Genomic DNA, 26,454 nt, shown 5'->3' with positions numbered 1-26,454 from the left:
CTGCTTTGATCTCCGTGCAGTCCAAGGGACTCTCAAGAGTCTTCTTCAGCACCACAGTTCAAAAGCATCACTTCTTTGGCACTTAGCCTTCTTTATAGTCCAACTCTCACATCTATACATGACTACTGGAAAAACCATAACTTTGACTAGATGGACCTTTGATGGCAAAGTGATGTCTCTGCTTTTTAATACCTGTTTAGGTTTGTCATAGCTTTTCTTCCAAGGAGCAAGCGTCTTTTAATTTCGTGGCTTGCAGTCACAATCCGCAGTGATTTTGGAGGCCAAGAAAATAAAACCTGTCACTGTTTCCAATTTTTTCTCCATCTATTTGCATGAAATGATGGAACAGGATGCCATAATCTTTTTCACTCTCCTCTTTCACCCTCATCAAGAGAGGGTGTAGCTATTTTCTAAGCCCAGACTGCACTAGGCAGTCAGCTCAGGGACCGTCCTCTACATCAGGCCCTGCCCCGGTTTCCCAGTCGGTCCCGCCTCTTCTTCACCAGATACAGCTCCAACCGGCCCTGCGTCCCTCCTGCCACCAGGGGACGCCGGAGCCTAAGAAGGCTTTCTGACCGCAGAAGGCGACGCTCTAGGTAGCGGCGGCTGCTCCGCGGCCAGTAGCAGCGACGCTCTAGCCCGCAGTGTGCCGGGCGGGCTCTCAGTGGTGCGGCCGGCGGGCGGCGATGGCGGCCGTACGGGGCCTGCGAGTGTCGGTGAAGGCGGAGGCCCCAGCGGGGCCGGCCTTGGGGCTCCCGTCGCCTGAAACGGGTTTGGACCGAGGCGAACCGGAGCCCATGGAGGTGGAGGAGGGCGAACTGGAGGTCGTGCCGGTTCGGCGCTCGCTGAAGGAACTGATCCCGGTACGGGCGGGGGGCGGGGGCGAGGAGGAGGTCGCAGAGCGAGTGTCCCGCGCCCGAGCAAGCCGGAAGGGGAGGCGGCCGGGGCCGGGGGGAAGTCTGGGGAAGGGGGCACCGGGGCGAGCGCCCTGGGGGCGGGGGCGCCAGACTGGAGCAGAGACGGGGGAGCGAGAGAAAGGACGCCCGGGCGCCCGGAAATGGGTGTTAAGGGGGCTTGAGGAGGAGGGGTCGGAGAGATTGGGGGGGTAGTTGAGATCACCCCCTTCGCTGCCCCTCCGAGCCGTTCTGTGCAAGAGGGCGAGTGAGGAGGGGTAGGGCTTGTCTGGGGGGTGCAGTTTGAGATAAAGAGGGAGCCCCCCCGGGCGGGGACACAACCTGGAGCGGCCAAGAAGGAACTGTCGGGGAGCGGGGCGCTGGCATCCTGCTCCGGTTTAGCTGGTGTTTGTTAAACAGAGCACCCGCGGTTTCCCTCGAGAGGGCTGGGCTTGTCAGCTGCAGAAACTCAGTGTTTCTGTTGGGACTTGAGGGTCATCTCGTCCCCGCGCGCCTTCACTGCTACACCGTGCCTCCAGCATCTCACCCTTCGTGGAATCAGAACATCAGCGAGCCAGCAGTGGTCCTTGGTCCCTCTCTTCTGTCACAGTAGGAATGACGAGAGGTGTTTTGCTTGTCCTTTGGTGGTCTGATGTCCGGTTCTTAGGGCTGGTCTCAGGCCTGCGTGGCTCCTCTCCAGTATTGGTACTTAATTTCTCATCTGACCTCGTCCACTTTTTTACCATGTCTGCAAGTGTTGCATTTAAACTGAAATTATGGAAGAAGGTTTTTAAAAAAATGTAGGAGCACTACAGATTGTAAATTATAATGACTCCGGCAACAAAGTTAACATAGTGGTTTACATGTTATCATTTAAGTATCACGGAAGTTGTGAAGTAGATGTCATCCCTTCATTCATTCCGTTGGACCTGTACTGTTGCATCCCCACACTTTGTGGCAGGCGCAGTCCTAGCCGCTTGATCAAGGTCAGACTCTGTCCTGGAGTTTATGTTCCAGTTGGGGGCCACAGGTTAACTAATAATTTCCCATAGTGGTGAATGCTGTGGAGAAAATAAAACATGTTAATGGGATGGAAGAGTGCAGAGGGAAGCTGTGGAGAGCAGGAAGCAGAATGCCACAAGATCACCAGGAAAGTCCTCTGGATAGCGACATTTCAGCTGGACCCTAAGTGACAGAAAGGAGCTACTCATGTGCAGATCTGGAAGAGTTTGTTCCCAGCAGGGGCAACTTAGTAAACCCAGAGGCTCTGAGATGAGAACAAGATTGATTTATTGGAGAAACAGAAAGTTCTATAGCACAAGTAGAAGAGCAGTAAAAGAGATCAGAAAGGTAGGCAGATGCCACAGAAGAAACCCAGGTCCAGAGAAGCCAGGGGACTTGTACAGTGTCTTGTAACCAGTGAACCTTAGAGCTGTGATTTGAGTCCCCCGGCTGCAGAGTCTCATTGTGTTTTCATTGCACAGTGTAGCGTTTCCCCCAGAAGGTCGAGGTGAGCCTGGACTTTCTGCGTTTCAGTGAAGACTTGTGCCCCATCTGGTGGCCTGGCACAATGAATTTGTCCAGTCTGAGCTGGGGAGATGAGTGACTGTACCTCATCTTGGGTATTTCTCATGAATGCCTTTGGATTTTCATTTACACGGATACCTTCAGTAGATGGAATTACTTTAGGTTGTGGACAGGCTCTGATTTAGAAAAAGCTTCTTGGTAGAGTGGTTGATTGCTACCATGGAGTCGCTGGGACAGGCTTCCTCATAATAAAGGGTTGTCAGGGTAGGGAACAGATTGCTGAAAGGAAGACTGTCCAGAAGGAATGGGTTGTCAGGCTGTTGTTTATCATGCGCTTGTCCTCAGTTGCCTGTTAGCATTTCTCACCCATCCCCTTCGTGTTAGGACACAAGCAGAAGATATGAAAACAAGGCTGGCAGCTTCATCACCGGAATTGATGTCACCTCCAAGGTAAGATACACCGTGATTCATTGATTCATTTTGAGAAGCGGTTGAACTTAATGAGCAAGTCCCTAGGACTTGTAGAGCAGCAGTTATTCTTTACCACCTTTTTTTGTCGTTGTTGGATTAAGCCTTTGTAAGTTTATATTTTGTGTTTCACAGTGATGCCTGAGAACATTCAGGCAGCATTTGTGTGTTCTTGAATCCATAAGAAGATAAAGTAACTAGACGCCTGTGCTTAACTATGTCCAAGAAAAAGTTCTGTTTGTTCCTTTTCCATACATATGTATCTGGCTGTGTCATGCCTTAGTTGTGGCATGTGGGGTCTTTTGATGCCGAGCACAGGCTTAGTTGCCCCGCAGCATGTGGGATCTTAGTTCCCCCACAGCATGTGGGATCTTAGTTCCCCGACCAGGGCTAGAACCTGGGTCCCCTGCATTGGCAGGCGGATGTCCCTATCCATTTTTAAAAAAATGTGTAAACTGTTTCCACTTTAAATGAAGCAAAGCATAAAAGTGTCTGGCACATAGTAGGCCTTTAGTAAATGTCTTTATTCCTCACTGATTGAGGCCTAGAAAAATAGGCTTTCATGAATATGTGGCTAAACTTTGAAGGCCAAGCAGACTGAACTGTTTTCACTGCCTGGGAGTATTGCCTTTTATCTGGTGATTGCTGTTACTAGATTATCAGCTTCATTGCAGCTCTTCACAGAACCAGACATATTATTTTCCTTATAATCAGTACTTATTTGTTGCTTTAATTGGTGTTGATATTCAGCTTAAACATTCCTTCTGATTTTAATGTGTGCCATTTAAAGAGTTGAATTAAAACTCTGAATAAATAACACTGTGTTACTATATTGGATGTATGAAAGCAAAAATAAGTATGTCATGCTTGCTTTTTTGTGTTTTATCTGGGTCTCAATCTGTCTCAAATTGCTTAAAGGCAAAAAGAAAGAACTGATCATCTTTTTTGACAGGAAAATAGAATGAAGTGAAGGTGTTTTCTTACTGAAACTGAAAAAGCAGTATGCAATCCTGTTCTTAAGCCTACACAATTTACCATTATTTGAAACAAATATATGGGGGAAAGGGTGGTAGCCAAGAATTGGTACTTTGGTTGTTACCAAAGGAAGATAAACCAGTTGTTTCCAATGGGAAGACTTCAGTGGAGAAAATTAACATAACTATTGGGAAATAACAGAAGTGTTGCTGCCTTACCAATCCCCAGAAGCTTTCTATAGTCAGACCTTCAATTAGTGTGGCAAAGTCAATATACAATTAGTGAAGGTTCCAAAGAGCTATCAGAAACCCACAGTTGGACCTGGGTATATTTTAGCTCTTGGGAAAAAAAAAAATTAGGAAGCTGATTATTTGGTTTTTCAGAAAGCATCAGTGCTTCTTGTCACTTCAAGATGAAAACTGGCAATTCTGTGGACACAAGTTTAGAATAAAGGAGAGAGTTTCTTGGCTTCAGTGTTATTTTTAAACACAGAAAAAGCTTTAGGGAGTGGACTGCTCAGGCAGACATAACGTGATAGGTGTGATTACCATGCACACAGACGATGTGAAATGGGGGCGGTGGTGGGGCTTCTAGAAATAGCGCCGAGAAAATCTGCCCCTTACCAGCTGAAGTGCCCCTGGCAAACACTGTAACTTTTTTGCGCCTCAGTTTCTGCACAGATACATTGATAGGCCCTGAGTCATCCTGGAGATGATGACAGGTTGCAGCGTTGGTAGTGTCCACTCTCCCAGTCATCGCCAATACCCTGTTCATTGCAAAAATGAGGCAAGGCACAGTGTCGTTTACACCTTCTGAGTTGCTTGTTGCTGGTGTATCATTTGATGTTTGTGATTTAACTCTCCTCCACATTTCACTTCTTTGGCTTTTTTTCTGCACCTTCTAGGAAGCGATTGAAAAGAAGGAACAGCGAGCCAAGCGCTTCCATTTTCGATCAGAAGTAAATCTTGCCCAAAGAAATGTAGCCTTGGACCGAGACATGATGAAGAAAGGTACAGGGTGTCTGGGGGTTGTTTTCCACAGTTTCCTTGCCACGGCCTTGTGCTTCTGGCCTCACCTCACATGGAACTTGTGAATTCGCCACTTCTGAGGTGGCCTGTTAACGATGAGCTGCATTAGCTGTCTCAGTGTTGTGTGTGTGTGTGTGTGTGTGTGTATTCATTTGGCTGTGTCCGAACTTTCAGGAGACTGTCTAAGGAGCCCCAGAGAACATCATGGAGTTGGTGGCAGATCGGCGATTAGAACTGTGGCTCTGTGGGACTGACTCTTACTCTTTTTCTGCTTTATTGTAGAAGTGTTCACTTTCCTTTGCCTTTAAATGTAGCAGGAATGTATCACAGTGAGACTCTTTTAGAGGAGTCCGATTGGGGAGGGATACCGTTAATACGTCTGTTGATACAGGTTTGTGATTTTACTTTATTTTTGTGTTTTATTAAGGTTAAGTATTTTGCTTCCTGAAACTCACCCTGAATTCTTCAATATAATAACCTATCCCAGTTTTTGAAGACGGTTTATAAATAGAAGGGAAAATTATTGCTTCCCTTTTAGAGAGTTCACAGCCATGTTTATTATTCCATAAATGCAAATGATCTCCCTTTGTTGTATTTGCAAATTTGAGACTTGGCAAAGGGCTTCATAGGCAGCCATCTGAATGCACGTTAAAGGTCTGTGCTCTGCTGTGTGAGTTTCTCTAGGTTTGCCTATTTGATAAAAACTTGAGGAATGAATGAAAGAATAGCTGCTATTTGTCGGGAACTTGCTATCTTATGAGGCACTGTGTTAATTAGCACATTACGTATTTGTTTCGTACTCATTTCTCACAACAACCCCACGAGGAATATATTTTTATCCCTATTTTACAAAGAAGGAAACAGGCTCAAAGAAATTAAATAAATGCGCAGGTTTACACAACTGGTAAAAGTGGAGTCAGGATTAGAACCCAGGTTTATCTGACTCTAAAGCTCACTCTTAACTGTTGTGCTCTGTTGCCTTACAGTGTATGACATGATAGCAGAGACCCAGGCCTCCTCGGTCCTTCCCAGTGCTCAGAGTAGCTCAACTCTGGATGCTACTTCACTGTTTTTATTCTGCATCGTGTTCAATTTGGAAACATGACCTTGCTTGCCTCACAGGCTAGGTTTCCAGGCACCTGCTCGAGTGGCTGGCTGTTTCAGGAAAAGTCCTGTGAAGGCCAGGGCCAGCCGTGCAGCTGGTCATCCATGTGCCTGCACACTGGACCCACACAGACGTCTGAGGCCTCTCCCACAGCTCCACCTTGAGAGCACCGTGGTTTCACATCATGCCTGTTTACTTCTAGTCCTGGGCGCATTCCATGTGACATCTTGCCTCTGATCTCGTTCATGCCTGTCACCCTGCTGATTTGTCTTTCCTTGTCCCACACTTTGTCTGGTTCAGATGTCATTCCCTCTGCAGCATCCCTGATTACCCACGTCAGTCTCTCTTCCCATCTGTGCTGGGGTTCTTCTGAGCCAGAGCCCTCCTGGGATCCAGTCTCAGTTCTTTAGTGAATGTGGGTGAGTTAGTGAAATTTTTTAGGTCTCATTCTCTTTGTTTATAAAATGGGAATATGATACCCTCCTGAATAGGATCTCTTCTTTTGGGGTTAAATTTTAATTTAAAAAAAAAGCTTTTTGAAAAACAATCTTGATTCTGAAGATACTCATAAAAGACTGTAGATCTCCCTGGACTATCAGTGGCTCGTTACAACCTGTTTTTGGCCCAGAAGGCAGCATGGCTTCAGACTGTGTTCTTGAACTCCAGAGAACCCTGCTGCCTTTCCCAGATCAATTTAAATTAGAGTAGGGGGTAGGTTTGGATAAATCTCAGAGTTCCTGTTTTTTCATCTCCCCTGGTAATTCTGTTGTACAGTCAGGGTTAACTGTACCCTAAGAGCGTGGATTCTGAAGCCTGACTGACTGTATTCAAATCTTGACTTGTCACCTTCTAACTCTGTGATCTTAGGCAAGTTATTTAGCCTCTAAGAACCTCAGTATCTTCATCTGTAAAGTCAGATTAACTTAGTTCTTACAGGGTTGTTGGGAGGTTCTAACAAAATGTTAGGATTCCTAGAGTGGTGCCTGGCACATAGTAAATGTTAGTTATTATTATTATCTGGCATTCTCCATCTTCCAGACAGCCATTTAAGTGGCCCAGCCTCTTGTGAGAATGGGGACATTGGAATAAACATCTCGATTCCTGCAGCCACAGTAAGGTACCGGGTTATTTCTTCTTCTTAATATCAATAGTGATGAAATATACCATTCTATAAGTGCTCCCCACATGCCAGTCACTCTGCTGTGTGGTTAATGTACCCTTTCAGCAACCCCATTGCAGGGAAAGCGTTATCATTTCTGTTTTACTGGTGGGGAAAGGAAGATGCTGAGAGGTTCAGAAACTTGCCCAAGATCCCACGGGGAGTAAGTAGCAAGGCTGACTTAGAAGGCTGGTCTGACTGAAACCTGTGTTCCTGACATCTCTGCTAGTTTCAGGGGTGCAGTGTGCTAGACCAGTCTGTACTGAATGCCCTGCTACTCTTGAGTGACTGGGTGTTAAGCAGCTTGGATCTTTTTATCTCCAAGGTCAATGCCGTCATGGCTGAGGGACCTTAGGAGTCACCTGGGTCCCATATCTGGCCTGGTGCTGCAGGCCTTTAGGCAAAGTTCCCAGCGGTCTGTGGCCTCTGCCTGAACAGTTCCTAGTGGTGGCATGATAGCTATTTATGAAGCGGTCAGTCTTGTTTTTGGATACATCTTCATGTTGAAAAGAAATTGCTTTCTAGTAATTTCTATCTGTTAGTTACTGCATAACACTTAGAACAACATGAAGTCATTTCCTCATTCACACAGTAACTCTTCAGGTGAAGGAATGGACAGCCTGTTCCCTGGACTCTCATGTGACAAGACTTTCTGGTCTCCCTCCTTTAGAGCCTGCTCAGTTTCTTGCTGTGCTTCACCAGGTGAGGTGCAGATTCCAGATTTGGTTGGATTTGTGGAGTGCTTGGCAGGACTCTGACCATGGTCTCTGTACTGACCACTTCATAGTAGTCATCTTCTAGTCAGCCAGAGCACCCGTTCTTTCCCCCAGGAACTGCACCTGTCGAAAGAGTCTTCCTCATTGTGTCCCTAAAAAACTTGCCTTTTTCTTTATCCTGATTAAGTTCCATCATGATTTCAAGACTCCGTTTCAACCTGTGGAGTTATGTTCATTTTAATTCTGCCCTTCGGCATTTTAGCTATGCTCCTCCCTTTGATATGGCTTCTGCATGTTCATCCAGTTGTTGGTAAATGTCAAACAGGATAATCCCATATCATGCCATGACACACAGATCCATGAATGGTAGTCTTATTCTATTTTCTGGCCCATCTCTTATTTTATTGTCATGGGGATCTAGATTACGTGCCTTAATAAACTTGAGGTAGAACACCATCTGTGGTCTTCTTTGAATTTCTTGGCCTGCTAATCCAGTCAGGAAAGAGAAGAGGTCAGCTGGGTTGCTGCTTGGCTTATCATTTCCTATGAAAAAGACTTGGTTTCTTAAGGGATCAGAGATTCTATCTAAGGTGTATTTTAAAAATTTCTGAGAATGACAGTCTTTTTGATCTGTTTGGGAATTTCTCTTTTCTTCTTTTATGAAAGTCAGTATGGGATTAGTCCTCAAGGATTTAAGGTACCTTGCTCCTTCCCTGCAATAATCTTAAGAGATTATTACCCGATTGTGAAATCACTGCTTCGTGTTTTAGTCAGTACAGTGGGGTATAACTCTAAACTAGAGGGTTTGAATCTATTAAAACTATTCCTTGGGGACGTCCCTGTCAGTCCAGCGATTAAGACTCTGTTGCCAATGCAGGGAGCACGGGTTTGATCCCTCGTCAGGGAACTAAGATCCCATATGCCACAGGGCGAGGCCAAAAGATTAAAAAAAAAAAGACTATTTCTAAAGCCCTTGTCACCTGTCTTGGTTTTGGTTCTTCCTTAATGATAGCTGCTGCTGTCCGTTAGTACTGTAGCAAAATTGATCAACAGTCCTGCCCTTTTTCCTGCATCATCTTCCCAAAGCAGTGTTGCTCCAAACACTTGTAAATAAAACCAACCATCAGCATTTTTGTTGAGCCTGTTGGCTCTGGACTATAACCTTTTCTTCTTTAGATGTTAGACAGTTCATGTCCACCAAAGAACATTTGGAGAATGAAGTAAGAAGAGAAGTTGCCCACAGTCTACCACCCAAACCCAGTCATTGTCAGCATTTTGTGGATTTCCTTCTAATCTTTCCCGAGTGTGGACTTTATTTTTGTTTTCCCCTTTGTAGTCATGCCGCTTTCTTTCTCTTCACTTGACAGTCTGTCATCGGCACTTTGTATGTTGTTTTAGAGCCTGACAAAGTTTTTCAGATTCTTACATCTATTCTCTTATATTTGTTAATTTGTCCTTTATCCATCTCCCATGCATGTTCTTTGCAGGTCATGCTCAGCTAAGCTTTGCTGCTTTCTCTTTTCTTGGGATCACCTCTCATACTCTGAGTTACTGTATTTAGTGTCTTCCAGGTTTTTTGATCCTTCTGATCTTAGGCTTGGACTGACTACTACTTCTTTGGATTTTCAGAAATCTGCTTTCCTAAAAACTTGAGTTTTGTGTACTGTGCTTAGTTGCTCAGTCATGTCTGACTCTTTGTGACCCCACAGAATGTAGCCTGCCAGGCTCTTGTCCATGGGAATTCCCCAGGCAAGAGTACTGGGTGGGTTGCCACATGCCCTCCTCCAGGGGATCTGCCCAACCCAGGGATCGAATCCGGGTCTCCCGCACTGCAGGCAGATTCTTGACCGTCTGAGCCACCAAGGAGCCCTTTTTGTACTGCTACCTGTCAGTAATTGGGGTCTTCCCTGTTGGAAGGGAGGATGACTCCCTCACCCCCTTGCTTGCGGTCGGCACTTGGTGAATACCCAGTTCCATCCCCCCGTCCATCTGTTTACTGGCACCTCAGCAGTTAGTCCTCGCTCGTCAGCTGGGCCTGAGTCTAGGTGCCATCTTTGTTGCTTTGTTTTATTTTAAGCAGTGATGTTGTCAGCAAGGTGACGAAGTGTGGACATTCTGCTTTGGCAGGCTTCCATCGTTTCTTGAGCTTGTCTCATGTATGATTAGTCCTTCTTCATATCAGCATCTCCAAGATTTTCTTCTCTCGCTCCGTAGTCTGTTTCCTCTGCCTTCACCAGGAGCTCTCCTTGTTGTTTGTTACCTTCTTCAGAACCAGCTCTTTACTTCTCATAGGATTCTTTTCTTCCAAAATCATGCCACTTAGTTTCAAGAACTGAGGAGGTTCCCCGGGCTACCCCTTCAGTTTCCCACCCTGCATGTTAGAGTCACTCTGCATGGCCAGTGTGGCTTCCATCTCACTTGGGTCTGTGCTCATGTTTCTTTTTTTTTTTTTAGTATTTGCTTACGTATTTGTTTGACTATTCCAGGTCTTAGCTGTACCATGCAAACGCTTATTGAGGCATGTGGGATCTAATTCCCTGACCAGGGATCAGTCCTGCCCCACTGCATTGGGAGCATGGAGTCTTAGCTCCTGGACCACCAGAGAAGTCCTTCTGCTCATTGTTGTACTGCTGGGCACTAATAAGGATTAGTGCTAGGATTAATAAATCTTGATATCTCTGTCTTCATGAATCTGAGTTGGCAGAACAATACTTACCCAATTTATTCTGGCCACATTGAATGGGCTCCCATTAAACCTATCTTGTACTCTTCAAAATGACAAAAAAAAAAAGGAATTTTTATCTGGAAATGTTCACGTGTATTTTGGGTTTGTTTTAAATAAAATATATGACATATAAAAGCATCCTTAAGAGTCGTGGATGTTGAATTCTTGACAGAACCGCTTTGGAGAAGCTGGGGAGAGAAGGGATACAGAGAGCTTACACAGGGCCTGGCATTATATGCAGCATTTTATTTGCCTCGCATTGTTATAGGAATTTAAGCATAAAGCTAGGTGGTGGATCTAAGGTATTTTTAAAAATATCTTTTCTTTGTTGATGTATTTTTTGATACATTTGTTGATGTATATTTTGATGATCTTTTCTTTGTGATGTATTTCACAATTAAAAAGATTAAATAATGTAAAGTTAACACACAGTTCTGGTAATGCTGGGATTCCTTTTAACCACAGCCTTCAACCTTTCTTCCTTCCTAGAGGTAAGAGCTATTATCAGTGTGGACTGAATTATTCCAGCCTTTTTTTTCTAGATATTTGTGTAAATAAATATGTACCTTTAGAAAATAATTGGTGATATTTATCTTTTTTTTAATGTATGTATTTTTCTGCATCTTTTTTTTCACTCAGTAATCTGTCTTAGAATCTTTCCATGGTATGTGATAAATTATCTCTTTGTTTTTAACTGCTTGCTTACTGTCCTTTGACTATCATATGGATAAACCCTGATTCATTTGATATGGATAAGCCATAATTTATTACTTTGATAGCTACTGGGTTATTAAAATAGTGCTGCAACGAATATCTTTGTGTGAGCCACTCTGTGAACCCATGTGTTAGGACACATATTGAAGAGAATTCCTAAGCCTATTAATTCATTTGTAATAGGTACTCTGAGTTGCCCTTCAGAGTGGCTGTGCCAGTTCACACTTTCCACCAGTAGAGGCCGTGTCTCATTCTGCCACTAACCGATACTAAAAGACTTAAGTTAAACATCTGGTCAGTGGAAACTGATACCTTGTCTTAAGATGGATTTTCCTGATTAGTAGTAAGGCCAACCATCTCTTGACGTGTTTATTGGCCTTTCCTCTTTCTTTGTGTGTGAGTTGCCTGCTCCTGTCCTTTGCCCATTTCTGTTTGGGACTGTCATTTTCTTACTGGTTTGTAGGATTTCTTTACTCCAGTTTCAGACTTTGCTTTACATCCAAGGGCAGTGTCTCTTCTTCTTTTCAGAATTGTCTGGACTAATACACATTTCTCTTTGACATACCTTTAAAAAATATTAGAATCAGTTTATCAAGTTCAGTGTATAATCCTGTCGCATTTGATATTCCTTTAATTACTACAGGTCATTTTGAGGAGAAGGTATCGTGTATATTATAAGCACCACTTGTTTAATCCTTCTCAGCCTAATAAGCCCATTCTGAATTAAGTCATTTGTTTAATGCTCTTGTTGTGTGATAAAAACTTAAAGTTTGCCTTGCTGTCAAGTCTTATTTTCTCTTGAAATAATTGTCATCTCTTTCAGCATATTCTTTTTTTTTTTTTTTTTGCCATGTGACATGTGGGATCTTAGTTCCCTGGCCAGAGATGGGACCTGTACCCTCTGGAGTGGAAGCACAGAGTCCTAACCACTGGACTGCTGGGGAAGTCCCAGTGTATTTCTCTTTAAAATACGTATTATCTGAACTGTCATAAAGGGGTGCTGGTGGGCTGTGCAGCAGCAGGTGGGAAAATTCTCTCATCTTTTCTGTGTCCTGTTTTCCTAGCAATCCCCAAAGTGAGACTGGAGACAATCTACATTTGCGGAGTAGATGAGATGAGCACCCAGGATGTCTTTTCCTATTTTAAAGAATATCCTCCAGCTCACATCGAGTGGTTGGATGATACCTCCTGTAAGTACCCTCAAAGTGTTCTGTTGAATATGCTTTCATATATGATTTTAAAAGAATTCTTGCCATCTCAAATGGTGAACGATTGTGGCCAGACTATGTCTAACCTCTGCCTTCAGCCCAGGAGAGAAAAATTTCCCATTGATGAGAACCAGAGTCCTTGTACATTAGCCAGCCTGCCATATCATTTTCCATAAGTGTTCCAAGGCAGCTCAGGGGTGGTGGTCAGGCCGCTGGGAGGTTGGTTGCTGGCATCTGAATCCAGGTACACAATTGTGACCCCTCCTGACACCCACAGTTTCCCAGCAAAGGCGTGAGTCCAACTGCATAGACTTGGGGCTGCCCTTGCAGGGCTTTCAGCTTTGTCATTGCAACAGCTTTTCAGAGTGCTGTCTCTGACCTGGAAATAGACCAGAGCCCTCTGACGCTGTGCCAGACCTCTCACCTCTGCTTGCTCTGGTCTGTGTTCTCTCAAGCTTCATCTGCTGGCCCTAATCTGGGGCTGTTCCGCTTGTGAGCTAACTGTGATTTCTGACTTGTGTCCCTACTCTCAAGTCTAGTCTGACCTTCGGTACCCACTCTGCTGGCTTCTGGTCCTGACTCACTTCTAGTCTAGCTTCATTTTCTGCCAGCATGCTGACCTGGTTTTCCCAGTTTTTCTGGCTGCTTTCTTTAGATGTTAAATCACCAAAAGAAGAAACATGACTGAGTTAAAAGATTTTTCTCCTTTTTTCTATTTGCTTAACTTAGACCATCCAGATCAGGGGTTGGCAAACTTTTTTTTTTTTTTAATAAAAATAAAAGACCGGATAAAAGATATTGTAAGCTTTGCAGACCATATATATTCTCTGTGGAATCTACCCAGCTCTGCCATTGTAGCATGAAAACAGCCATAGACCATATAATTGGATGAGCCTGGCTGTTTTCTGTAAAACTTTGTTTGCAAAAACAGTTGGCAGGTGTGTAGTTTATTGTATGTTACTTATAACTAAATAAATAAAGTACAAATATAAGTAGATAAATGGATGGATGATGGATGAATGAATGAATAATGGGTCATGGGCTAGATTTGCTAACAGCTGATTTAACTAATTAAAACTATCTATCTAAGCAATGTTAGAGGGACCCTTAGCGTCGTCCAGCTCACTCCCTCATGTACATCAGAAACAGAGGAGGGAAATTACTTGCTCAAGACCATGTAGCATATTGGGCTTCCCTGGTGACTCTGGTAAAGAATCTGCCTGCCAGTGCAAGGGACCCAAGTTTGATCCCTTGAGTCTGGAAGATCCCCTGGGGAAGAAAATGGCAACCCACTCCAGAATTCTTGCCTGGGAAATCCCATGGACAGAGGAGCCTGGCAGGTGACAGTCCATGGGGTCACAAAAAATTCAGATACGGCTTAGTGACTAAATAACAGCAACAACAATGTAGCATGTTATTAACAAAACATGAGAATCTTTAGACCTTCATTTCCCAAACTGAGATACAGGGGTAGCTTAAGTTTGAGAAATGCTGCTTTAAAGTTGATCTTCTCAAGACCTTTTTCTTGCTAAATTCTCTTAAAGGAGCAAAATAAATTGGTTGCTGCAAAGCCAAGTGGCTGTCACTCCTCCATTCTATATATGCCATGGGTGCCCTCATCACCCACACTTTACAGTAGGGAAACATCATGTAGCATGTCTGGATGACAAGGAAGACCAGAGGGCTTCCATGTGAGGGGCAGAAGAATAAAGGATAAAGGACATTTGTTTGACATTTTCATCATCGTCATCAGAAACTGCTAGCACTTACGTATAACACTTACTGTATGCCAGGCATTTTTAATATATAGAACTTTTTTTCATGGAGTACCTGACCAGTATTTTGTGGGACCCAGTTTGGAGTACTTCTCTAGGCTAATCTTATTAAAGAAGTTTTTACTACCAGATTCTATACTTCTTTCATTGGTTGGTCTGTACATTTATTGATGTCAGTCCATAGCTGAATGATACTGTAGCAGTGAATATAATGTAGTCTCTGCTGTCAAGAAACTTAATCACTTGGATGTGATGTGTTATTTTACATCTTATTTTAGGTAATGTGGTTTGGTTGGATGAAATGACAGCCACAAGAGCCCTTATCAATATGAGTTCTCTGCCAGCCCTGGATAAGATAAGAAGCAAGGATGCCAATGAGGAAAAGTCATCTGAGAAAAGTAAAAAAGGTAACTGACTACAGAGGAGGAACTTTGGGGCTGAAGGTCCTATTCTTTACAATTTGAATTCTGTGCAGTGTTAACGTCGTATCTCATTGCCAGTTACTTCTGAAACAAGCTATGATGCTTTGGATCATTAATAAAGAGGAGGAGACAGTGTTAGACTTTTAATGTATGTGAGATGGAGTGAAAATTCATCTTGTCCCTCACATTCCATTTTAGACAAGCAGGAAGACAGTTCTGATGACGATGAGGCTGAAGAAGGAGAAGTTGAAGATGAGACCACAAGTGATGTAGAGGTCAGTAGAGGGCACAGGTGTCTGTGAGGTTTCCCTGTAAACAGCTGCCTACAGCCTTGATACCTGAGCCTTAAAGGCTTAGGATAGGACGTTGTGTTCTTCCGCTGACTAGCACCATCGAACCTCCTGAGGGGGGCCCAGGCTCTTCGCCTTTTAAGTTCTTGTGGGTGTAATGAACGATTCATCTTGAGACCTTAGTACTCACACTTCTGTATGAAAGGAAATGGTTTTATTGAGAAAGACTTTGCAGTGCTATCTAATCAGTAAAATTAAGGAATAGCAAGTAATGGTGTATCTCCTAATGGCATATGGCGTATGTACTATTGTTGGAAATATTAAAGTGTATTCATTTTTAAATTATTTATTAAGTGCCTACTATATACCAAATTCTAGGTGCTGGGGATATAGCGTCAAGCAAAACAAAGTCCTTGCCCTGTTGGAGCCTACATTCTAGTGGGGAAGACAGACAATACACAGATACGCAGATATGTAATGTAATGTCAGGAAGTGATGAGTGCTATGAAGAAAAGTAAAGAAGGGTAAGCGGATAGTCAATGATGGAGATGATTCTTTTAGACAAGGTGGTCAGGGAAGACCTCTGACTTAGACATTCTGCAGAGGAACTGGTGCTGTGATGCTTATGGGTTTTATTAAAAGTAGATTGCTTCCTTAATCCATGGTATCTTTGCTACTGAATGAACATGAAAAAAGGCTTTAATTTTTATATCGAAAATGCTCTTTTTTTCTTAAGTTGGACACGTTGTCGCAGGTAGAAGAAGAGTCGCTGCTGAGAAACGATCTTCGTCCAGCTAACAAGCTTGCTAAAGGAAATAGGTTATTCATGAGATTTGCTACAAAAGGTAAATGATAATTGGTATTGATTTTAAAAAATAATTTTATTTGTTTATTTTTGGTTGTGCTGGGTCTTCCTTGCTGCTCGGGCTTTTCTCTAGTTTTGGCCAGTGGGGGCTCCTCATTGCGGTGGCTTCTCATGTTGCAAAGCACAGGCTCTAGGGTGCCCAGGCTTCAGTAGCTGTGGTGTGTGGGCTCAGTGGTCGTGGCTTCTGGGTTCCAGAGCACAGGCTCAGTAGTAGTGATGCAGGGACTCAGTTGTTCCTTGGCATGTGGGATCTTCCTGTATCAGGAATCTAAACCGTATCTTCTGCATTGGCAGGCGGATTCTTTACCACTGAGCCACCAGGGAAGCCCCTGACTTTTATTTTTAATGAAGTGATATTTATTAAGTGACGCCTTCTCTTTTGAATTGGAACTTAGACCAAGTAATCTCAAAGATCCTTCAAACTGTAACATTCTACACTTAACAAAATCGATGACTTGCTGCCTGAGTTGGAATTTCAGACACTGAAAGTGGATAATAGCTATTTGTATACTTTTGTGATATCTGGCTAAAGTAAGTTATTTTCTGTTAAAGCTGGTTTGCCCCATATGCTTTTCAGCCAATTTATCATCTGAACTATGAAAAATTTTAAAAATTTCATGTATCACGGCAGTGTCTTCCTAGATGTTGCTAATAGTACCTTTCAGCTCTAATTCTCAGAAGAATTAAATTAAAAGCCTATTAATAATTCATAAGGCCTTTTATGCACAGTGATTTTGATATGCATTAATAATGTGGGAGGAGTGGTTTTGAGTCAATTGAGAGTTATTGGAAATGACAACCCTTCACCCCTGAATACTTTAGTAAGTATTTCTGAAGAACAAGGACTTTGTTTTACACAGTCATCAAAATTAGGAAATTTAACATTAATGCCATTCTGTTATCCAGTTCATAGTCTGTGTTCAGATTTTACCAGGACCCCCGCAGTGTGCATTAAAACTGCCTGGCACACATCGAGTGCAGTATGTGGGCAGTCTTTGATGATGACGACGACAGCGACGATGATGATTGTCAAGTAAATTTGGGTTATTCTTGGTACTCCTTCCGTGCTACACTAGGGTCCACTCCAGGACTGGGCGTTTCAGTCTGCCGTGTTCCCTCAGTGTCCCTGAATGTGGAGCCACTCCTCTGCTGTGTTTTCCTTGACTGAGACATTTTTAAAGAGAACAGGCTCATTATTTTGTAAGCTGCCCCTTAGTTTTGTTTGTTTGATGTCTCCTTGTAATTAAATTCGAGTTGTGTGCTTACACCACAGAGATTGTGTCATTCTCAGTGTGTCGTATCAGGAGGCACATTGCATTTATTTGTCCCCTTCCTGGGGATGCTAACCATTATCTCCTGGTTAAGGTGACAGTCGCCAGGTTTCTCACTGTAAAGTTACTTTTTCCATTTATAATTTGGAGTTTTGTGGAGAGATGCTTTGAGGCTATGTAAATAGCCTGTTCCTCATCAGATTGCCATACAGGAGCTTTAGATCCATTGGTGATTTTTTAACTCTCTCATTTACTAGTTGGCACTTAACTGTAAGGGGGAGCTTTCCCTTTTTACCCATTTATTGATGTATTTACCTGTTTTTTTAAAAATGCATTTACTTGTTTATATTAGTTTAGATTCGTGGAGTTTTATTCAGTGGGCTATCATTCCTTCTGTCATTATTCGGATTCACAGGTTATTTTGGATCTAATCAGTAGAGCCTCTTCACACTGTTCTTTTGACACGCCTGCGTGATTCTTCGAGTACTTTCTTGCAATTATGGCACAAGGCGCCATCTTGGTTTGCCAGTCTCAACTTGTACTTTCCTAGTCCCAGATCTGGAACCAGCCGTTTCTCCAAGGCGCTGGTGGGCGTGTTTTTCGTAGGGTGCACATTCTGGTTTATGCCTCTAGGTTTACCTGGAGCACTGGGTGCACTCTCGTCGGTACTCATCTTTTGTAGTGATGCGTGCCCATGGAGTTGTCAAGAGGCCTTTATATTGTGAAGATACGTGTGTTCACTGAGCACCTTTTCTTCCTGTCAACTGGCATTTTACCTTGATAAATGGGATCTGTTCTCCTTTTGCTTATTTGAGTGCATGGTTTACCAAATACATGGAACTATGTATAACCTGTTTCTTGGACCCTGATTCTGTGTCATTAGTGTGTGTCGTTCAGAAACGAGTATCATCTTTCGGAGGGCAATGAAAGTGCCACCTCTTCTAAAAGCCTTTTTGATCCCTGAACACTGGTGATAACCTACACTCTCTTGTGCTTCTTGGGAATTGCGTTGTTGTTGTTGTTATTGTTGCTGGCATTTTCTCTTTGAAGTCAGCTCCCCGGCAGCAGCTTAACCTCATTCGTCTCTGAGTTTTGCTCCACCCTCTCGACACTGCACTGCTTTAGGAGGACTCAGAGTGGTCATAGTGCATCTTTCTCTTCTGTAGGCAGAGTGTGCTGATCTGATCCCAGCTATGAAAAACATTCTGTTTGTTCAAACCCGTTTAACATTGCCTTCACACTCGCAGGGAGTCCTTGGTAACTGTTGTAATTAATTTTTAGATGACAAAAAGGAACTTGGAGCAGCAAGGAGAAGTCAGTATTACATGAAATATGGGAATCCAAATTACGGAGGCATGAAAGGAATCCTTAGTAACTCTTGGTGAGTCCAAAACCTTAAATACAACAGTTTATATAGTACTTAAGCTTTTCATAATCCTTCAGGGATCTACATTAGTTGGTATTCTTCAGCGGGTATTCTGCAGTGGACTGTCAGCACCGTGTGTGGATGGACGTGAGGAAGACAAGAAGAAAGCGCTCAAGGCTTTTAACTGTGGTAAATGGTGTGAGAATGCTGAGTTTCAGTTTCATGCGACATGTCTCTGTGTCAGCACCTAACGTCGTGTCAGGGTGTAGTTGACATTAACTAGTGGACGTCGAGGCCCTTCCTCTTGGTTTTTGATTCTGTGCTTATTTTGGCGATGTTGCAGGAAGCGGAGATACCATTCCCGTCGCATTCAGCGGGATGTTATTAAGAAGAGAGCCCTGATTGGGGACGACGTTGGCCTGACGTCCTATAAACACCGACATTCCGGTAGTTGCCTGCTCAGCTCTTGGGTAGACACATGTTTGGCTCCCGAAATGACATTTTTATCCTTAATACAGTCCTTTAAGGTTCCAAACTTTATCATCCTCTCTTCCTTGCCCTCACCCTCTGCCAACATATAGGAAAGTAAGTCAAGTCACAGTTAATTTGAAATTGCCCATACAAAGAGGTCAAATGATTTTATAAAAGCTATTCTAACAATAAAGGCAAAATGTAGGAAAAATTAAAACTTTTCCTACGGAATCTAATTTTCCTAATTAATAACAAAAGCTGCATGAAAAAATTTTTAAATTATTTTGTCAGACGAGTTGATTTTATTGTTCTTTTGTCTGATGATGAAAATAAGCTGCTGTGTCTAGTACTCTGCTTATTGGCTTGTGCACGTGAATGCCACAGTGAAGTGGGATACAACACGGGTTTCATTTTGGTTTTTGTTTGTCTTTTTTCTTTTCTTCTTTTTCTGTTCCTTTGTCTCCCTGGGGCTCCCACCTTCCCACCCTTCAAATCTCCCTTTCTTCCCCGCTTTCTTTCTTTTGGTGCTTATTCTTAAAGAACTGTTTTTATTATGTTTTATAGAGATTTGTTTTTATGTTGAAACTGATCTGTGAAAATCTACACACTTTGTAGAACCAGCCAAGTCAGCATACAAACACAGAATAACAGGCATACACTTTTATCTTTGTAGTAGGGACAGGGAGAGGTGAAATCTATACATTTTAATTTAATGTGAATGCCCAAACTTGGATATTTGAAATCTACATCTTAATGCACATACTTTTCTGTTAGACAGTTAAGCTTTTCCAATTTCACTTACTTTAAGATATTTTTATCATATAATCTTAGTATTCATATCAAAGAAATTAAAAAGCAAAAAGATAAGAACTGATTTCATTTTACATTTTTCTTATTTGTCTCTTTTCACAATAAATATAACTGTTGTGGACATATATTTTATATTGTGCTTCTTCCATTTATAAGCATTTTTCCATGACCTTTAAAGGCACATTTCATTATTCATGGCGGTTATGTTCTGTAAAGTCACCGTGATCATTGAAAACCATTCAGAGACTCTTAATCACACTTTTTGTCAACTGATCAATATAGAACCTTAATTTGATGTATGTTTCTGATTAAGGACACCTTATTTAATACATGTTGATTCATTAACGTTGAACTCAAGGGCAGCAGCCCTGGAACTCAGGCCCAAACAAAGCCTGTCTCACACATGTGTTGTCTCCATAAGGCATATCACAGCCTTCTTGTATTTAGGAACACTAGACAGCTTTGGAATTCTGCTCGGAGGCTGTTTGAAACAGGGAAATCGTCAATAAAAATCACAAAGGTGTTAAGAAGTAGCACTCATGGACTGCAAAAAGGACCCTTGTTTACAGTGTTTGAGCGCTGCAACAGAAAGGCAGGACAGACCTTGTTTCCCTGCACCTGGGAACTTGCATGGCTGGTGTCTCAATTTTTGGGGGCTCCTGTGCATGTCCACAAATGACCACAAAAGTGCCATGGGTGTTGGTTGTGGAATTACAAATAAAATTGGCAGATTCATAAATCTAGAATCTGTGAATAATGAGAGGGTCTGTATTTTAGATAACTTTATAAAATTGCATCAGGCTGCTAGGCCATCCTTTACCTAGATGTTCATGTGTTGTAGGGGTCAGAATGGTAACCAGATCAGCACTGTTAGAGACAGTGCTCCAGTAAACTCTTAGGATGGGAATCTCATCTTCTACAAAGGTCACTGATACAGAACAGAAGATCCGGTGTTAGTATTCATGCTTTTACTAATAATGATTTTTGGTTAAATTCCTTAGGACTAGTGAATGTTCCTGAGGAACCTATTGAAGAGGAAGAAGAAGAGGAGGAGGAGCAGGACATGGATGCCGACGACAGAGTGGTGGTGGAGTACCACGCGGAGCTCCCGGCCCTCAAGCAGACCCGGGAGCGGAGCGCGTCCAGGCGGTCCAGCGCCAGCAGCTCAGACTCGGATGAAATGGACTATGACCTGGAGCTGAAGATGATTTCCACTCCTTCACCAAAGAAGAGCATGAAAATGACCATGTATGCTGATGAGGTGGAATCTCAGTTGAAAAATATCAGGTAAAAATATTCTTTTCTTTTTATCACTGCTAGCTTTTAATTTGATTGAAATCCGATTACTAACTTCTTCTTAGTACCTCTAAATTTTGTAATCACTTTTTTCGGTTCTAATTTCAGCCCTTTATAGAATTTGAGTAAAAGCATCTGGTTTTTCCTCTTAATGAACAAGAAATGATCCTTGTTATAAAAACTATGAATGATACAGAAGGTGAAGTCACCTGTAATCTCATCCTCCCCTAAGAGAGTGACTGTTAGCAGTTGGGTAAATAACTTTATTGTCAGCTTTATGTGTATATATAACATATGGGGAAATTATAGATGCATTTGTACAAAAGTTATACTGTTTATATTGTTTTGAAATATGCTTTTTCCATTTAATATAGTGGAGACATTTGCTCTTTTTTCAACTATATGTAGTCCCTGTTTCCAAATGTTATCATTTGTTGAACCAATCCCTTCCTGTTGGACGTTTAGATTTCTGTTTTTTTTTTTGTCCACATCCTGCAGCTTGAAGGATCCTAGTTCCCTGACCAGGGATTGAACCTGGGCCCTCAGCAGTGAAAGCATAGTGTCTTAACCACTGGACCACCAGAGATTTCCGTAGATTTCTGTTTTCTTACTGTTGGACTAACTAGATACATTCCAGTTATTGTGCAAAACAATGCACATGCTTTAAAATGTGGTATGGCTAAATTTCCTTCCTAAAAGATTTTACCCACTCACATTACCACATGTTACCTAGATATTCACCAGCCTTAGGTATTATCACTGTGATTTTTGGTATTCATGGACAAAGAAGTACATTCTTTGATAACTAGTGGGGCTGAGCAGATTCCTGAAGGCAGAGAGCATAGGCATGTCTCAGAGGGCTGGAGGCTAGGGTGCTCTCTTAAGAGTTCCTGATGGTGTGTTTGGGAAAAGGGAAGAAGAAACTTGTAAGCTGGTTGATTTGTATGGCTTTGTTCACATCCTTAGTTTTTAGAGAACTTTCCAATGGCAAATGCTGCCAGAATAATGCCCTTGCCCTGACACAGTGGGAGAGGTCTTCCCTTTAAAGAAAGGGATTGTAGGCTGTCTTATATCTTGACTACAACCAGTTCACAGCCCGGAGAAGCAGAGGCCTTCAGTCCTTCGCAGGCCTCTACTTTGGCCTGTGTCCCAGGAGAAGGGCAGGCACAGTTATGTGCTTTGCGATCGCTCCCAGATACTGCATGTGGAAACCACCCCGGAAACCTCGGGGAGCTGCTTACCCCGACTGGCCTCTTTGGCAAGCCGGTCATGACTTTTGTGAGCAAATTACTACTGGTGTATGGTGTTATTAAGTGAATGTTGGCCTTATTAGATTGGGTTTCTTAAATTGCTTTTTTCCAGAGTGTGTGAGATGGTTGTGTGAGTGTTGCCCCACAGTTCAAGCTGCTTTACTGTACCCCCGCCTCTCTTTTTTAAGGAATTCCATGAGGGCAGATACTTTATCCACAAGCAATATAAAAAACCGAATTGGTAACAAATTGCCAGCTGAGAAATTTGCAGATGTCAGACATTTGTTAGATGAAAAACGTCAGCACACACGTCCACGGCCGGCTGGCAGCAGTACTAAAACAGGTATTGTTGTTCGGTTGTGTTCCTGGGCTCTGTCCTGAGTTCCAGAAAGCAAATGCAGACAGGGGAGGTTCTTGAATAAAACACTGTCATTTGGGGACCAGTTTAATTGTCCATATTCATCACTTCTAAATTTTGGGTTAGGCACTGGAACTTGAGGGCATGAAATTTAATCAGATTTTTGCAATATTAGCTTTTGATATTTTTGTCCCAACAGTGATTTTACTCTGTATGTCATTGGTATACATAAGGGTAATAGAAATTAGGTCGAAGTATTGTATAAATGGTTAAGAATTTGAACTGGTGAGTTTATATGTGCAGACACGCACATAGCAGGCCATACCCACCGTGTGCCCGGGCTAGGCACTGGGGGTGTCATAAGTCTTCGCAGGGGATGCCAGCTCATCATAGACTCCGATGCAGCAGCCTAAGGGCACATGCTCAGGTAATTCCTCCTGAACCTGAGTGGAGTGAGTGGCCCGGTAGGCACTATGAGCAGTGGGCTGTGGGAGCGAAGAGGGGAGTGGGTCTTCTGGGGGAAAGCCTGTTGTGGGAGGCGTCTCAGAGCAGGTGGCAGTGGAGCGAGGCCTCGGAGAGGAAACAGGATCTCAGTCACCAAACCAAGTTCTTTGCGGTGGGAAGCAACCTGATCTTCTGATGAAAATGTCCAGCCTTGTAAAGGAGGAAGACTCAGCACTGGGAGGAAAGGGAAAGAAGCCATGGGGCTCGGGCCTGAGGGACTGAAAGATGGGGGTGCTGTTCTCAGAGAGCAGATGAGGTGGGAGAAGGCCCAGCACAGGGACTTGCTCATGACTGTTTGTGTTGTTGCTATTAGCGTAAGAAAGCTCCAGAGGATTGGCAGATTCTGGAGGGGTTGGAGGAAAAGCAGATTTGATTTGGGACAGCTTCCCCTGATCCTTTGCTTTTTGTCGGTCTCATTACCTTTATTGTTCAATGTAATAGTCTTTATTGACTAGCTTCTTATATGTTCAAAGAATGGGGCTTCTGCCCTCAGGGAGCGTGCAGTATTTCTCATTAGCTGCACTGTTTGTTAATTATTTGCTCTTGATTCTACTATTTAAAGAAGGAAAAAAAAAAGACAATTCTGCCTCAAAAATTCCTTTCTGAAGCAGTCAGCTAAGGTTTCCCCCAGCTGCGAGCCCCTGTGGGTTCTCACTTGAATTTTCCTGGGAGAATCCAGGCTGTGTAGAGGGAAGGCTTTTAGAAGCTTGGTAGTGCTGGGCCCCATGTCCTCACTCGGGAAGATCTCAGGTTGGCAGTACAGATGACACAGTATAGTCACATGGTCACAGCAGTGCTTTTTTCTTTTTCTAGATATACGCCAGCGATTAGGAAAAAGACCATATTCTCCGGAAAAGGCTTTCGGTAGTAATCCAGTTGTTCGGAGAGAGCCCTTTTCTGATGTGCATAGTAGGCTGGGTGTTCCCAGGCAGGATGTTAAAGGCCTCTACTCTGATACTCGAGAGAAGAAGTCAGGTTGGTAACAGTGGGGACTGATGGGGAGGGAACTGGGTAAGAGTAGAGACCATGGGCGCAGCATGGAAATACTTTGTTGATACAGGACAGAAGCAGCACAGGAGAAAAATAAATTATTTTTCCCTCTTCCATTATAATCATCATAACGATAACGGTAACAGTGTGGGAAACAGAAAGCAGGAAACAAGACTCACCCCTGAGTCTTTGTGATTAACACGAATACTTTTTAGTTCCCTGCTGTTCCAACCTTTGTCCGTATACATATCGTACTTTTTTCATATAGCATTTTATCATGATCATTTTTCCATATAAGTTATAGCCTTTATAAATAAAACTTTTAATTGCCTTATCGTGTGGCTATCCTATCAAATTCTATGTATCTGTCTATTGTCAAATACTAACATTTTAGAAAGTGAACAGAGAGTTGGCAGAATCTCAAAAGTTGACAGGGTAGCAGGTCTGTGAATTTGCAGCATGCTGTAGGTGGGGATGGCCTGGGAATGGCCCGCTCCTGACAGAAGGAAGTTGTGCACAGGTGGTTGTCTCAGCAGACAGGGGCAGAGGGAGCACAGGCAGCCTCCCAGCTCATTCTGATGTATCTGGTGTGGGGGTTTTGGGGGTGGTGGTGCGTATCCCCGAGCTGGGAGAATCTCCCAGCAGGTCCAGTTCCCTGTCTGCCGGCAGGGAACTGGGAGGACCTGCCCAGGGCTGCTCCCTGGTTGCAAGTGCCCCAGAGCCCCCCTCCCCTAGTGTTCCCTGCACGTGAGGCATTGCAGTGCCCCTCTTGCTCAGCATTAACTGCCAGAGCTGAAATGCCTTCTCACCCACACAGGTAGCTTATGGACTCGCTTAGGATCTGCACCCAAGACCAAAGAAAAGAACACGAAGAAAGGGGATCACAGGGCGCCGGGCACAGAGGAAGACGACTCGGAGCTGCAGAGGGCATGGGGGGCTCTGATTAAGGAGAAAGAACAGTCTCGCCAAAAGAAGAGCCGCTTAGATAACTTGCCATCTCTCCAGATCGAAGTCAGTCGGGAAAGCAGCTCTGGCTCAGAGGCTGAGTCCTGATGCCCTGGAGGCCGAGGCGGCCGCCCTGAAACCTGACAGTCTTGCGTAGGGCGGGGCGCACAGTAGGACCCCCCCCTTGGGAGTTGGCGCCCCTCCCCTCTTGCTCATGCAGTCGCCCTCCGCTCTTGCTAGTTCAGCAAGACATCTTAGGAAACGTGACCTGTTTTGAAGGGCATCCATCTAATCTTTTTGCTGCAGAGTTACAATTCTGGGCCCTTGATTCTTTTCCCACCACCCCACAAGCTTTACCCATTGAGGAAAAGGCAGCCCTCCAGATTTTGTAGACATTTTTTTCTTAATATTTTTAACATTGTGTCTTTTAAGAGAAAAGTTTTACACAGTTCATCCAAAGAGCAGAGAACTGAACTTCTCACTATTGCCTTGGCCCTGACAGCTTTACCAGCACCCTTTTTCCAAGAAAAGTCAATTCCCAGGTGCTTATCGGACAGCCTTCGAGAGGAAAAGATTAGGGAAGCTGCCAGCTCACCCTTCCAGGATCCTAGTGTGGGGGCTTACTCACATGGACCTGACCTCAGAGGTGCAGCCGTGCTGCCCGGGTAGATCAGAACTGCAGCGCCGACCGCCCTTCGTTCCTCCCCGGGGATCTCTGTCAGGAGCCTCGTTAGCAATCAGCTTGAAGTGAAGATCAAGTTCAGTGCTGTGGGGTTTTTAGGAACAAAAAACTGTGACTTCTGGATTTGGGGTGGATTTTCGTGCTAGGGGTGGGGTCATGGGTTAATGTTGAACAATTTGTAAGTCTGTATTATGTTTAAAAAATACTGATGATTTGAAAGTTTAAATTTTTAATTTTTATATGTGAAAATACTTCCTGTTGGCCTCCAGGGAAGCTCAAGTGGTGTCTTCTTATGTGCTGTTAAATATATATTATATACTTTGGAAGAAGGCAAAGAGAGGCGTCTCATTATTTTTAAAGGATCCTAACTGTAGAGTCTGTCTGTTATACATAGAGTTTAAGTTCCTCTTTGGCCAGTGAAAGCAGGAAAACCTGCCCCTGAGATGGGAACCTGTTGTGTGTGATCACTTCAGAAGTGACGCACCGCTGTTTATCCTTTCTGTCTCCCAAGTTCTGGCCCCTGAGGACATCTTCAAAACTGGCAAATAAGATAATAGTCACAGAAGTTTTAGTTTGTTTATTTCTAGTCTCCTTTCAGATTATTTTAACCATGAAAAGGCCTTAGGTTCTTTGGTCTTCCT

At 43.4% G+C, this 26,454-nt stretch overlaps 1 protein-coding gene across 3 annotated transcripts; it reads left to right on the top strand.

Annotated features, from left to right (window-relative positions):
• Positions 1 to 663: 663 nt before the first annotated feature.
• NCBP3 (nuclear cap binding subunit 3) lies at positions 664 to 26,148 on the top strand. 3 transcript variants are annotated; one of them, XM_015458648.3, is made up of 13 exons: positions 664 to 863; positions 2,805 to 2,870; positions 4,768 to 4,873; positions 12,375 to 12,500; positions 14,572 to 14,700; positions 14,914 to 14,990; positions 15,760 to 15,850; positions 18,423 to 18,522; positions 18,851 to 18,954; positions 20,790 to 21,075; positions 22,523 to 22,677; positions 24,010 to 24,171; positions 25,004 to 26,148. In XM_015458648.3, the coding sequence occupies exons 1-13, from the start codon at positions 687 to 689 to the stop codon at positions 25,237 to 25,239; spliced, it is 1,815 nt and encodes a 604-aa protein (XP_015314134.1). In that variant the 5' UTR covers positions 664 to 686; the 3' UTR covers positions 25,240 to 26,148. The 3 variants fall into 3 exon arrangements, 2 of the variants coding, with proteins under 2 accessions (XP_015314134.1, XP_002695801.1); XM_002695755.7 differs by having other exon boundaries at positions 15,742 to 15,850; XR_009491680.1 differs by lacking the exons at positions 24,010 to 24,171; positions 25,004 to 26,148 and adding an exon at positions 21,193 to 21,337 and having other exon boundaries at positions 15,742 to 15,850; positions 22,523 to 22,612.
• The last annotated feature ends 306 nt before the right edge of the window (positions 26,149 to 26,454 follow it).

The sequence above is a fragment of the Bos taurus genome, chromosome 19 (genome assembly GCF_002263795.3).
Source record: "Bos taurus isolate L1 Dominette 01449 registration number 42190680 breed Hereford chromosome 19, ARS-UCD2.0, whole genome shotgun sequence".
In the NCBI taxonomy this organism is placed as follows: domain Eukaryota; kingdom Metazoa; phylum Chordata; class Mammalia; order Artiodactyla; family Bovidae; genus Bos; species Bos taurus.
The sequence above is the reverse complement of the archived record's forward strand: the minus strand, read 5'-3'. Positions and strand labels throughout refer to the sequence as shown.

Coding starts and splice junctions, on each gene's coding strand:
- NCBP3 (XM_002695755.7), top strand. CDS start 687: ATGGCGGCCGTACGGGGCCTGCGAGTGTCGGTGAAGGCGGAGGCCCCA. Junction 2,871..4,767: donor GAATTGATGTCACCTCCAAG/GTAAGATACACC, acceptor TGCACCTTCTAG/GAAGCGATTGAAAAGAAGGA. Junction 22,678..24,009: donor TGGCAGCAGTACTAAAACAG/GTATTGTTGTTC, acceptor TTCTTTTTCTAG/ATATACGCCAGCGATTAGGA.